Source organism: Bubalus bubalis, chromosome 2 (genome assembly GCF_019923935.1).
Source record: "Bubalus bubalis isolate 160015118507 breed Murrah chromosome 2, NDDB_SH_1, whole genome shotgun sequence".
Classification (NCBI taxonomy): Eukaryota; Metazoa; Chordata; class Mammalia; order Artiodactyla; family Bovidae; genus Bubalus; species Bubalus bubalis.
The window spans coordinates 6441598-6455304 of record NC_059158.1 but is presented as its reverse complement, the minus strand read 5'-3'; the positions used below and the strand labels follow the sequence as shown (position 1 = coordinate 6455304).

Here is a 13707-nt window from a genome sequence, read left to right as displayed (position 1 = left end):
ATGCTCTTTATTTTTTTTCTATTTTTTGAAGTTGTCTTTTTATTTTTGATGTGGACCATTTTTAAAGTCTTCCTTGAATTTGTTACAACACTGCTGCTGTGCTATGTTTTGGTTTATGACCGTGAGATCGAACCTGCATGGTCTGCATCAGAAGACAAAGTCTTAACAAAGTCTTCTCGGACTGCCAGGGAAGCTTCTCAGTGCTCTGTTCAGATTAGCTGGTGGATATAATAGGATCTTTCTATGAGCTTTTGTTCAATATATATAGATAGATATAGATATAGGTCTCATATATATATATATATTCCTATATTTCTCTTGCGTTTTTATTGTAAAGCTAGTAAAAGACTAATAAAAGCGTGTAGGATGGTAAGGATCTGCAGATAAGAGATGACGATGAATTTCTTAAAGAGGAAATACCTGAATCAGCATTGGTTGATGACGTAGGATCAAAAAAGTTGTAACCTGGAGGAAGTGACTGCGGGAGAGGGAGCCAGGAGACCCAGCAAAACTCCAGAGAGTGGGGTCCAGGAGAAGCGAGTCCAATTGCAAACACAAGGTCCCTTTGCTGTTGTTGCTGTTTAGTCGCTCAGTCATGTCCGCCTCTTTTGTGACTCCATGGACTGCAGCCTGCCAGGCTCCTCCGTCCGTGGGATTTCCCAGGCAAGAGTACCGGAGTGGGTGCCATTTCCTTCTCCAGGGGATCTTTCCAACGTAGGGATCGGACCCGTGTCTCCTGCATTGCAGGAGTTCTTTTTACCATCTGAGCCACCAGGGAAGGCTATTTGCTATCAGGCCATTATTTTTTCAGATTTTTTTACCTTTTTTTTTTTTCCCTTCATCTCTTCTCAGAAGTCTCATTTTTGTCTGCATTTTTCCTTTCTCTTCTTCAAACTGGATAATTTCTATTAATCTATCTTTAATATTCTTGATTCCTTCTCTACCATCTCATTTCATGAACTCTTGAACCCATCTGGTGAATTTTTCATTGTAGTCTTTATATCTTTTGATTCTGAAATTTCCATTTGACTGTTTTTATAGTTTCCTTTTTTAGAGATTTCTTATATATGAGTCTATTAATATATTTTCCTTACATTTTAAACCATAGTTTCTTAGAATTCTTCGAACATTTTATAAAACTTACTTTGAAGTCTTTGTCTACTAAACACAACCTCCTTACCCACTCAGAGTTAATTTTTGTTGACAGCTTATTTTTCTGAATATAGGTCACACTTTTCTATTTCTTCACTGTCCTATACATTTTTGTTGAAAACCTGCATCTTAGATAATATGGTGTAGCAAATGTGATTTTGAGCTTTTGCCTTGAGGACCATTGTTGTTGCTGTTTTATTTTGTTATTTGGCTTATATTTCATTTGTTTTGTTTTTAGTAACTTGCTTGAACTTAAGCTATCAAGTCTGTTTTCCCTGTGATGTGTGCCTGCTGCTGTCTCTCTGAATTTTTTCAAACTTTAATAAACAGTTTTAGGTTCATTTTATGGAGGCTCCTTTGCATCTGCAGAGCACAGTGATCAACCAAGGATTGTCCACAGACACCTTGCGTCTGTAAGATTTCACTCCTCTGCTGATGGATCTGTGCGTGGGGCTGGGAACATGTTTAAAATTCAGGTCTACTTTCTGCCAGGTCCTCTTGGGTGTTTTCTGTAGATCTGCACAGCATCCAGGTCAATTGGGGATGCGCACACAGCTTGGATAGTCTCGAGTCTTCCCTGAACACGTGCACAGACTCCTGGTCAGCACGGATCCATGGAGCACCCATTTATTAATAGCCTTTCTTTGGTCTCTCATTTCCAGGACCTCCTGATCAAATTTCTGATTAGTCGAGTGATCTACTGTATCCCAAGTGGGACTGCAACCCAGCGTAATAGAGCCACGGGCCGTCAACACTTGTTTTCTATGGATTTTGATACTTTCACAGTACAACTGGGTATGAGTTTTCCATCCTCATCACCAAAATTCCATGCCAGAGCAGTGCAACTGCTGGTTTTTATTGCCAGTGCTTCTTTGGAAGTACTACTGCACCAGCCTAGCTGGTGTTAGGGGTCACTGCAGAGATTGGAGCAGCCTTGGGTCAAGGAGGTAACCAAAGTACTTACACTTATTTCTGCAGTTTCCCATGAATGCCTATTTCTCCATTGGTTGTTAGCCTCTGGCCTCTTTCCAGAGACTGAACTGGTTGTTTTGGATTTTTCTCCCATCCAGTTTTCCCTTGTTTCTTGGGGGCTAGGATTTGACAATCTCTTCTTTCTGCCATACCCACATTCCCTACCATCATTTTTAAAAGATATTTTCCTTGGCTATAGTATTTTAAGCTTTAGGGTTGTTTTTCTTTTTGCTCTTTAAAGATGTCTGCCCATGCTCTTCTGGCTTACAGAGTTTCGATGAGAAGTCGGCTACAATTTTTAACTTTGTTCCTCTACGTGTGATATGCCTCTTTTCTCTGGTTACTTTCATGGTTTCTTTTTGCTGTTGGTTTTCAGTGGTTTGCGCGTGATGTGTGTATGTGTATGTTTTATCCTACTCGATGTTTTCTGAACTTCTTCGACCTCTGCTTTGGTGTCTGTCACTGATCTGAGGGAATTTTTAGTCATTTTTCCTTTGATCCTTCTTCTGTCTATGTGCTCTGTCTTCCTTTCCTATATTCAAAATTACCGGTATGTTAGTCCATTTGGAATTTTTCTATTATTCTTGGATACTCTGCTCTTTTTTTTTGCTCTCTTTTTGCCTTTCTGTTTTTATTTAGATAATCTCTGCTGCTGATGCACTGAGTTCAACTGATTTTATTCTCAGTTGTACTTAGACTACTAATGAGCTTGTTGATGGCATTCTGCATTTTCCTTACCATATTGTTCATTTCTACATTTCCATCTGATTCTTTATTATTCTATCCCTTTGTTGAAATTCCTCATATATTCATTATGTTACCCAGTCTTTATATGGGAGCTATTAACACATTAATTACATATTTCTTCCAGCTTTATGGAGCTGTAATTGACATATAACACCATGTAAGTTTAAGGTGTACAACATGATGATCTGATATATAAATATTGCAAAGTGATAACGACACTAAGGTTAGTTAATGCATCTATCACTTTGCATACTTTTTTTTTTTGTAATGAAAACTTTCAAGATCTACTCACTTAACTTTCAAGTAAAAAATGCAGCACTACAAATTACAGTTAGCATGCTTAAATTAGATCCCATAACTTACTTATTTTAGAACTAGAAGTTCACCTTCACTCATTTACCCCCACATCCTACTTCTGCCTTGGCAATGACAGATCTACTTTCTGCTTCTCTGTGTGTGTTTTTTAAAAAATTCCACATATAGGTGAGATCACACAATATTTGTCTAAATTTGCTTCTTCTTCACAGTTGAATAATATTCCATTGCATATATGCCACATCTTCTTTATCCATTCCTCTACTGATGAACATTTAGATTGTTTATATGTCTTGTGCTGTGCTTAGTTGCTCAGTCGTGTCAGACTCTTTGCGACCCCATGGACTGTAGCCCACCAGGCTCCTCTGTCCATGGGGATTCTCCAGGCACAAATACTGGAGTGGGTTGCCATGCCCTCCTCCAGGGGATCTTCCCAACCTAGGGATCGAACCCAGGTCTCTCACATTGCAGGCAGATTCTTTACTATCTGAGCCACCAGGGAAGCTACTGTAGACAAAGCTGTGGTAAACGTGAGGTTGCAGAAGTTTGTTGACATAGTGATTATACCCAGATGGGGGATGGCTGGATCATATGGTAGCTCTGTTTTGTTTTTGAGACCCTTCCCTCCTGTTTCTCGTAGTGGTTGTACCAATTTACATCCAGCCAACAGTGCACAAGATTTCCCCTTTCCCCACAGCCTCACCAGCACAAGTTATTCCAGTCTTTTTGATAACAGCCAATCCAACAGGTGTGAGGGGATAGCTCCTTGTGGTTTTGCTTTATGTTTGGGACTAACCACCTGCCAGGTTTCCGTACCCTAAGTGGAAGCTGGACGTTTGACATACACAATTTTTAAAATTTCTCAACTCTTATGCAGGGAAATTGGAGACTTTTAGAAGTTAAGCAATTTCCCGATGTGCAAGAGACTGAAAAAATGTACTGGGGTATACTTGCTTTAGAATGCTGTGTTACTTTCTGCTGTACAACACGTGAATCAGCCATAAGTATACGTATATACCCTTCCCTTTGGGTCTCCCTTCCACGTCCCCCACCCCCCCGCCCAGCCCCATCCCACCTCTCTAGGTCACCACCGAGCACCGAGCTGAGCTCTTTGTGCCATATAACAGCTGTCCACTATCTATCTATTTACTATGTGGTAGTGTATATATGTCAATCCCAATCTCCCCGCTCATCTCCCAACACGCATCCATTGTCTATGTCCATATTTCTATTCCTGCCCTGCAAATGGGTTTATCTGTACCATTTTTCTAGATTCCACATATATGCGTAAATATATGATACTTGACCAGTGTCTTTCTGGTTGTTAACACAAGTTGATTCCACAGTGTTATTCTGACTCTTTATTTAAGTGATAGTGTGTTATGTTTTTAGGGCTTCCCAGGTGGCTCAGTGGTAAAGAATCTACCCGTCAATGCAGGAGACAGGGTTCGATGCCTGGGTCGGGAAGATCCCCTGGAGGAGGAAATAGCAACCCATTCCAGTATTCTTGCCTGGAGAATCCCATGGACAGAGGAACTTGGCGGGCTCTAGTCCATGAGGTTGCAAAGAGTCGGAGATGACTGAGCGACTGAGCACGCATGCACATGTTAGGTTTAAGTAGTGACTTTCCAAGGTAAATTTTATAGTCCCCTTTTATTTATTCTCTAATATAGATTTAGATTGCACTACAAAAAATGATTGCACAGAATGAGAGAGGAGACTTGGTAGGCCAGTTTGTTATTAGAAGTATCTTCCTACTTGCATGTGTCTCACAGAAACGTCAAATTCAGATCCCTATAGAGGCCAGGCAATGGCAACCTACTCCAGTACTCTTGCCTGGAAAATCCCATGGACGGAGGAGCCTGCTGGGCTGCAGTCCATGGGATCGCTAGGAATCGGACACGACTGAGCAACTTCACTTTCACTTTTCACTTTCATGCATTGGAGAAGGAAATGGCAACCCACTCCAGTGTTCTTGCCTGGAGAATCCCTGGGACAGGGAGCCTGGTGGGCAGCCGTCTATGGGGTCGCACAGAGTCGGACACGACTGAAGCGACTTAGCAGCAGCAGCAGCAGTATAGAGGCCAGACCAGAAATAGAACTGAGTGAAGAATTCTGGGTCTGTGATCACCGTCATTTTCCTTGACACTTGTGGCTCTGTTTTTGAAAGTGGCAGGGATGCAGAGAAATGTTTCTTTATAAGAAAAAAAAAAGAAAAAAAAAAAAAAGAAAAACAGCAGCTCTAGCAGAATGATATGTGGGTACTCTCTCTCTCTGCCTTAGGACTGGCAGAATTTATTTGACCTGCACATTTATTTAATTTTTTTAGATTGAGGCATGTTGCAGCAGTTCCTGAGCACTGCCTGTTGTTTTAAAGTCATCTGTTAAAGTATCTGTTTGCTCTTGAGATCGTTTCGTGCGTTCATGTGCACTCAGTTGCTCAGATGTGCCCGACTCTTTGCAACCCCATGGGCTGTAGCCGGCCTGGCTCTTCTATGCATGGAATTTTCCAGTCAAGGATGTCAGAGTGGATTGCCGTTTCCTTCTTCAGGGGATCTTCCTGACCCAGAGATCAAACCCATGTCTCCTGGGTCTCCTGCATTGGCAGGCAGATTCTTTACCACTGTGCCGCCTGGGAAGTCCTGAGATCATTCACTGTTAACTGTCTGCCAAGCACCCACTCCTTCCAGTCTCTGTTCTGGGCTCTAAATATGCAGCAATAAAGTTGGTACCTTGCCTTTATGGAGCTTACATTTTGGTTTGTGATCTGCAACAAGGAGAGCAGGGACCCCGGACACTAGAAACACTGCCTAAAGAACATGCCGCCACCACGCCCCACCGATGTTGCCAATTTTAAAAAATTTTCCAAGAGAAGCCAGAAGTCAGATTTTTGATGGCAATTTTTTTTATTTTTCAATATTGGCTCAATCTGTTTAAAATCACTGTGGAGGTCAAACAAAGCATGTTTGCAGACAGAATCTGGCTTGCGACCTCTGTCTAACACCATCTTTGCCCTTGCTGGTCTGCTTGAGAAGAAAAATGCAATGGAATGACAGCTGTAGCCATGCTAATTCCCTTCTCTGGAAGCAATGAACCCGTACTCGGAGATTTGGCAACGCCAGGATTTAATTTGCAATAAATACAAGGTCAACAATTTCAGTGAAAGCCATTTTAATATCAGTCTTAAAGCAATCAAAAAAAAAAAAGTGTACAAATTAGCTTTTTAGTGATTATTAACCTGGGCTCCACAGGATATGGTCAACGGGATACTTGCAAGCAGGTTATACTGCAATTACCAACCTGCTTGCAAGTTTGAGACCGGCTTTTAAAATGTGATTCGTGTTGTGCATGCTCAGCCTCTCAGTCAGACTCTTTGTGACTCCGTGGACTGTAGCCCACCAGGCTCCTCTGTCCATGGGATTTCCCAGGCAAGAATAGTGAAACAGGTTGCTATTTCCTCCAGAGGACCATCCTGACCCAGGGATCGAACCTGCATCTCCTGAATTGGCAGGCAGATTCTTTACCACTGTGGCACCTGGCAAGCCCTAGTGCAGGCTGCTTGAATTTCAGCAAACATGCCACACCATGGTCCAAATTTGTAGCCTTAGTGAAAGTTTTGCTCATTAGTTCATTAAGTCAGGTGTTCCTGAAAGGCCAATCACAAGCTTTGGGGTAAATTGATAGTGTTAATAACTGTTATTTTCCCTTTTGTTTTTTTAATGAAAGCCACTTTGGACTTTCTTGATAATATAGGTCATAGAGGTAATTTGGCAAAAATATCGGTTCTCGGATTGGCTTCATCTTTGGTGAGTCACATAAGTGATAGGTTTTTATGAGGGTGTGGTGACTGTTCGTCAATCAGTAACTTATTAAAAGTACTGTTTGCTGATGGATTCTGCTCACTGTTCTGTGAACGTCTCATTCTCATTTTCATCAGCCCTCTGTGCTCATAGGTCTTTTCCATTCACCTTTGCCGGCTTGTTTCCGAATTCTGCCCACTCCTCAGAATCCACTCCGCTGCCTCCAGCTCACCTATTTGGCCCCTGAAACTGGTCTCGCCTCTATTTTTTTCATCTATTTGTCACAGCTTTTAGCAATTGGGTCATTTTTAAAGCTTTTAAACACTGCTTTCCCACTTTGGAAGTCTTCAAATTAAATTCCCAGGAATCGCAACTGGGAACACACATTCAGGTATTAATGTTTAGGCCAGAACCAATATGTTACCCATGTCTTTTTTATGCCTGACAGCCAGGGAACATGCTCTCTGATTTTCTCCGGTTCAAGATGGCTCTATTATTCTTTACCAACTCTGTTCAGCGGGCTGTATCTCAATCATAAGGAACCTGACTACAAACCCCAAATCCCAGCTCATCAAAACCTGGAGACTGACATTCCTTATTGCAAATGGTGCTTGATCTAAGCTCCTAGAGATACCAAGGCCAGAGGGACCTTCTGCCATACCCTTTAGTCATGAGACCCAGGAATACTGGGTTCTACTTCTCCTTTAGTGGTACCTGCTTTAAAATGATACATCACTTGGTTCTATCAAACCGCTCTCTAGATTCAAGGACTTGCTTTATATGAGAGAATGAAGGAATTCTGATCTTATTTTATAACTGTGCTCAGTCTTACTGCATGTAAATTGCATTCTGAATATGGTTCAGAAAGATATTTAAAACGTAGCCTTCTACAAAGAGAGAGAAGTGGTCTGCCTTATCTGCAAGTCTCCTGAGCACTAGAATGATGTGAAGAGAGACAACCTGTGCTTTTCGGCTTGCATATTTTAGATTCTATGTCTCCACATAAATGTATGATGAGCATAAAGTGAGCAACTTTACAAATTACAAACATTTTAAAGACAAATATTAACTACGTATTGTGTTAGTCACTCAGTCGTGTCTGACTCTTGTGACCCCGTGGACTGTAGCCCACCAGGCTCTGTCCTTGGGATTCGCCAGGCAAGAATATTGGAGAAGGGTCCCATGCCCTTCTCCAGGGGAATTTTCCTGACCCAGGGATTGAACTTGACTCTCCCACATTGCAGGCAGTTTCTTCACCAGGGAAGGTCAGCTATGTATTAGGTTGATACCAAATTCAAAGAAACAAAAGAAAACAGATTTCCACTCCATGTTTGTTCTCAGAAGTAGATGCTTTTGAATTCCTCTTCAGTCACTGTGACGTGGAATAAAACAAGCAAATTGAACTTCGATTTCTGTTACTTGGCTAAAATTTCCTCATTTTAATGTCAGTTTTTTTCTTTTAGATAATTTTACATTTCCCCCCCCATTTTAGAGGTAATCAACTTGAATCTTTCATGTTTCACTTACATAAAAGAGCTTTAAAATTACCACTAAAAGGACTAAAATCTTTCCTTTTGCCACGCTGATTGCCATGAAAGAGCTCGCTTGCCTTTTGTGAACTGACTTTTTAAAACTACGATTGAGAGCTCTGAATAAAAAAAAAAAGTCACATGTATCATTCATACATGATATACTTTGTTTTACTGCCAAATACTGATAACCATTTCAAGAGGGCAAATTCCAAGTTTAAAAAGCTCCTTTGGTAACTATTTATAGTAACCTAATAAATGCTAGGACAATCCCTCATTTTTGAAATTTCCCACTTATTATAATCATCTGGCCGCAGATTGTATTCTAGTGCAGTATTTTTATCAATTGAAGTAATATCACACGGAAGAGCTTATAGATTGAACTGAATAATTAACTGCAGGACTCTAAGGATTCTTTATGCGTGCTACAGACACATTTCCTTTCATGAAGTGTGCGTAATCCATATCGTTGTTGGATGATGTGCTCAGAATTTAATCTGCTTGCTACCTAAGTATATGTATTTATCATTAACTTTATCAGCTATGGGGGTTCCCAGGAGGCTCAGTGGTAAAGAACCTGCCTGACAATGCAGGAGACTTGGGTTTGACCCCTGGGTCAGGAAGATCCCCTGGAGCAGGAAATGGCAACCCACTCCAGTATTCTTGCCTGGAGAATCCCAAGGACAGGGGAGCCTGGTCAGGTACGGTCCATGGGGTCACAAAAGTGTTGGACATGACTTCGTGACTAAACAACATTCTCAGATATTATCTACTTTCGACAGTTGCATAGCTAGATCTTCATATTTTAAAAAAAGATAAAAATAAAATCTACTGAAAGCTTGTGAAAGCAAGTTTTCATCATAAACTTCAGTGCAATCTGAAGTTTTTTTTTTTTAGGCATAAAAGAAGGAAGTTTAGGCTGTCTACTTGAAGCCTGATTTTTTCCTAGAGATTACTTGTGTAAAACATCTTGTGAATATTTGCCAGCTCTCAGTTTGTTAGAAGTCTAGCTAAACAAACAAGAACAACAATAAAAACAAGTTGCCATCTGAAGAGCACAGGGGATGATACTAGTCTTTTGTAATAACCTAGGTGGGAAAAGAATATGTGTATGTGTAACTGAGGCACTGTACTGACACTGGAAATTAACATGACACGTTAAGTCAAGTGTGTGTGTGTGTGTGTGTGTGTTAGACGCTCAATCGCGTCTCTTTGCGACCCCATGGACTGTAGCCCACCAGGCTCTTCCGTCCATCAAATATACTTCAATAAAATAAAAAATTGAAAAAACCAAGACACCAAATCAAATGCTATTGACTATAAACGGAGATTTGCGGGGACCGTTAAGAAGCATCGTAGCTCTATCTCTCCAACCCCAAATTGCTTAATATGTTTTAAGATGGGGCCAATCTATTCTAGTTTTCAAATACTACTTTTCTTTTTCAGAGGAACTTGATTTAAATCTGTGCATTGCCAAGGGCAAGGAGCAGAGAACATGGATCGAGAGGTAAGATTGATGTAACAGGAGCCCCTTTTTGATTTTTTTTTTTTGTTTAAAAGCAGCCTTTTAAGCTTTATTTTTCATAATATTATCCGTGGAGAGAAAGTATAGAAGTGAATGGGAATGCGGTCTCCATTGCAGCACTCACGAGTAAAGAGGATGATTCACGAGTGGAGCAGACAATGTAACCGCAAAAGAGAGTCTCTAGAAGAGAAACAAAAGTGCCTTCAGAATTTCCAAGGCTTCCCACCATCCTTAGTAGGGCTTCAGTGTGCCTGTCCACTGTTTCTATTTTTGATGAGATTTATAAACACAGCATCACGTATTTTCATGCGGCTTATCGCCCAGGGGCAGAATTAGATTGACTGCACTGAAGCTATGAGGCTTGTGAGTTTTGGGCAAGGGCTGGAGTGAAATAAGTAGTGTAATTGTTTTTGTGGAGTGACCGTGGGACCCCCTCTGTTCTGAATTACACATGGCTCAACCCTTTGACCTAACCAGACTCGGCAGTGGCTGGCGGGGCTCCTGAAGCTGTGTGGAAAGGGCCCATCACTGACAAGCTGGAAGGTTCTCTGTCAGGGAGATGCAGGCCAACGATCGTGTTAAACTAGAGTAATTACCAGCGAGACCACATTTGTGACCACCTCAACTTCACTGAACCCACCACGATTACTTCAACAGAACTGCCAATGCAAGAAATTTGTGGAATCCAAATGAAGCATGGGCCCTTTGATTAACAGAAGACGCATAAATATATAAATGTAATTTACTAAAGTTTGGATCATCTTCAAGGAGATTTTTCCAAATTATTCAAAAATCATTATAATGATGTAAAAAAAATACATAAGGTTTGGGAAAGTGCTATAAGCCATAATAAAAAGTTCTTTCATTGCAATAAGTTTAATTTAAATTCTTCAAAAAATAGATGCCAGTCCCCTGATATAATTCCTCAAAGGAATCAGAGCTAAGCGGGATGCAGGGAACTTTGGAAAAAGCTGGAAAGAATCATATGTGCTGATATTTTTGCATTTGCTGAAAACTGAGTCTGTGATTCACATGATAATGAGTCAGATCAATGTAAGATTCTATGTAAGATATCTATGTAAGATTTGGAAGTCAGTCATTCGAGGTTTTATTTTTGATTCAGTTCTTTAATTTTCAAAGGTAATAGAAGTAGAGAACTTTGGTTTACTTTCAAGCACTTGACAGTTTTTCCAAAACTAGTCCCATTTCTGAAATTTGTCTAAAATGCTTTTACCTACTTTTTTTTTTTCATGGCCAGTTTTACAAAGTAAAGGTCTCTATAGGTGTTTTGGGGCTTCCCTAGTGGTTCAAATGGTAAAGAATATGCCTACAATGCAGGAGACTCAGGTTCAATCCCTGAGTTGGGAAGATCCTCAGGAGAAGGGAATGGCTCCCACTCTTGTATTCTTGCCTGGAAAATCCTATGGACAGACGAGCCTGGTGGGCTATAGTTTGTGGGGTTGCAAAGAGTTGGACAGGACTGAGCAACTAACATTTTCACTTTTTGTAGATGTTTTGTGCTTGCAACAACTTAGAAATCATTTAGCATTTAAATTTTTTCTTTCTCATCATAGGCAACTCAGGCCGAATATTAATTCAATTCTTAGTTACCTGACATTTAAATTTTTTTAAAAAAATGCAACTTTACATTTTTGGAATGTTATTCATCTACTCTGGGAACCCTAAAAGATCAGAATAGGGAAGTCATCAGATCACTTACAGAAGAAAAAAACCACTATCATATCCTATAAAGCCCCAACAAAACTGCACTCAGCCCTACACAGTCTTGCTCTCATTAGCAGTGAAGGGTGTGCTCACCACGCTATCTAACATGGAGTGCTTAGAGCAGCCAGGTGCAAATTGCAAGCTGTTTCACTTTGGCTGTTATCCCTTAAATAGACAAAGTAATAGACTGGGAGAACAAAAAGAGCTCCTGCTCAAGCTGAATAAATGAAAGCCTTAACAGGGACACACCAGCTGTCTAGGAGAATTCAATGTCGTGAATACTAAATATCAGCTTTATGCCACTTGCCAAGGAAGAGGGCTCCAATCACACCCCTGCCTTTTATTATTGAGAGGAAGTGGCTTCCAAACTGAACTTCGCTTTAGTGTAAAGGCAACAGGGTGGCCGAAGTGGGTGCTAACAGAAGCCAACAGACCGGCTCCTGTTTACCATCACAGCACTGCACCCAGCAATCCAGGCATGAGTGGGTTCCTACAAGGTGGGCCAGACAGAATTTCTACCCGTGCCTTTTTTTGGAGGTGGGAGGTGCGGAGGGGGCTGATCCAAGCAAAGCTTCAGAGCGCTGAAGCAACAAAAACAATCACCACCACCCGCTTCTCCGCAACGCGATGACTGTGCGGAGTTAGTCTGCTGAACAACAATGGTTCACCTTAGGAACACCTCCGTTAATTTCATGGAACAGACCCGCCAGGCCAGGTTGCTTAGGAATCTGAGATAGTGTCTCTGAAAAGGGACCCTGAGGCTGTCACTCCAAAGCTGCTTCTCCCTGTGACTTCCCCGTGCGCCCTGGAACCTCCGTCTGGGAGAAGGAACGTCAACTCCGGCTCTGGGGGCCGCTGGCCGGGTCTGACTGCGAGGGGGGGGGGGGTGGTGGTGGGGGGGGGGGGTCCTGCGCACGCAGGCGGGAGGGCGGCGACCCCGAGCCGGCCTTGTTTACAGCCGGACAGGAGAAAACAGCCAGACACAAATGCGGGCTGACGGTTTCATGGAGCACAGTCGGGTGATCCCAGATGCAATGTGACTGGCCTGAACTGAGCGATGATGTGTGCAGTATGCAGAATCCTCTCCCTGGCTGGTCTGTGCCCACCAGGCTCCGAGGCGCGCGGCCCGCGCCCCTCGGCCACCGCTCCCAGCGCCGCCCGGGCGTGGTGCAGACCGATGCCTTCTGACAACAATCACATTCTTTTAAAAACTTCCTAGGTTTTGGTTGTCACTGGTCATAAATGGGTGTGTTGTTGTGGCGCGCGTGCGTTACTCGGTCATGGATTTCCTTGCCAGTGGAGAGTGTGGGCATCAAAATATATTTGCTGCTTTTTTCACGAAAAGGAAAATATCATTGAAAACACTGTCAGTTCTTACAAACTGCAGGCAGTTCTCCCCCACCCCCCCTTTGTTCAGATCATCAAGTATTACTTTCTTCCACCCTCTATCGTGTACTTATGGTTAACAGAAGAACCAAAATTTCAAAGAAAGACCTGATAAGAGAAGGAGATTTAATACTAAGCGCACATATGAATGTGTGATTAGAAGCTGCTCATTTTGATTTTAGAGTTAGATTGTATTAAATGAGTTAAACAGGAATGTGAAGGGAAAAAAATCCATGAGGAATATCCATAGTATTTTTAGTTAAGGCTTCTATATATGTTGCTTTCTTTTTTTCAGAACTCAATAAATATCAGTGAGAAGCAGGAAGATACTAGGGAATAAATTTGTTTCTTTAATTTCACTTTTGAAGTACAAGTGCTTACTATGTTAATGTGAACTTATTAAAAATAATAATGCTTACAGGGGTACACTCACTTATCAAGGAGTAATGAATGAAGGAATTGATGCAAAATGTAACTGAAGGATTACTTTAGCATGAACTAAAGAGACTCATCAGGAAAAAGAGAATCTAAATTGAGAAGAGGGTGGAGGAAAATG

General features: G+C 41.5%; 1 protein-coding gene across 2 annotated transcripts in view; it reads left to right on the top strand.

Annotated features, from left to right (window-relative positions):
- Positions 1 to 13707, top strand: part of LOC102395523 — a 377402-nt gene that overhangs the window by 117061 nt on the left and 246634 nt on the right. For both annotated transcript variants that reach the window (XM_044926869.2, XM_044926862.2), the window contains exons 2-3: positions 1815 to 1947; positions 9962 to 10022. In XM_044926869.2, the coding sequence (XP_044782804.2) occupies positions 10011 to 10022 (12 nt within the window). In that variant the 5' untranslated portion in view covers positions 1815 to 1947; positions 9962 to 10010. The remainder of the gene's footprint in view (positions 1 to 1814; positions 1948 to 9961; positions 10023 to 13707) is intronic.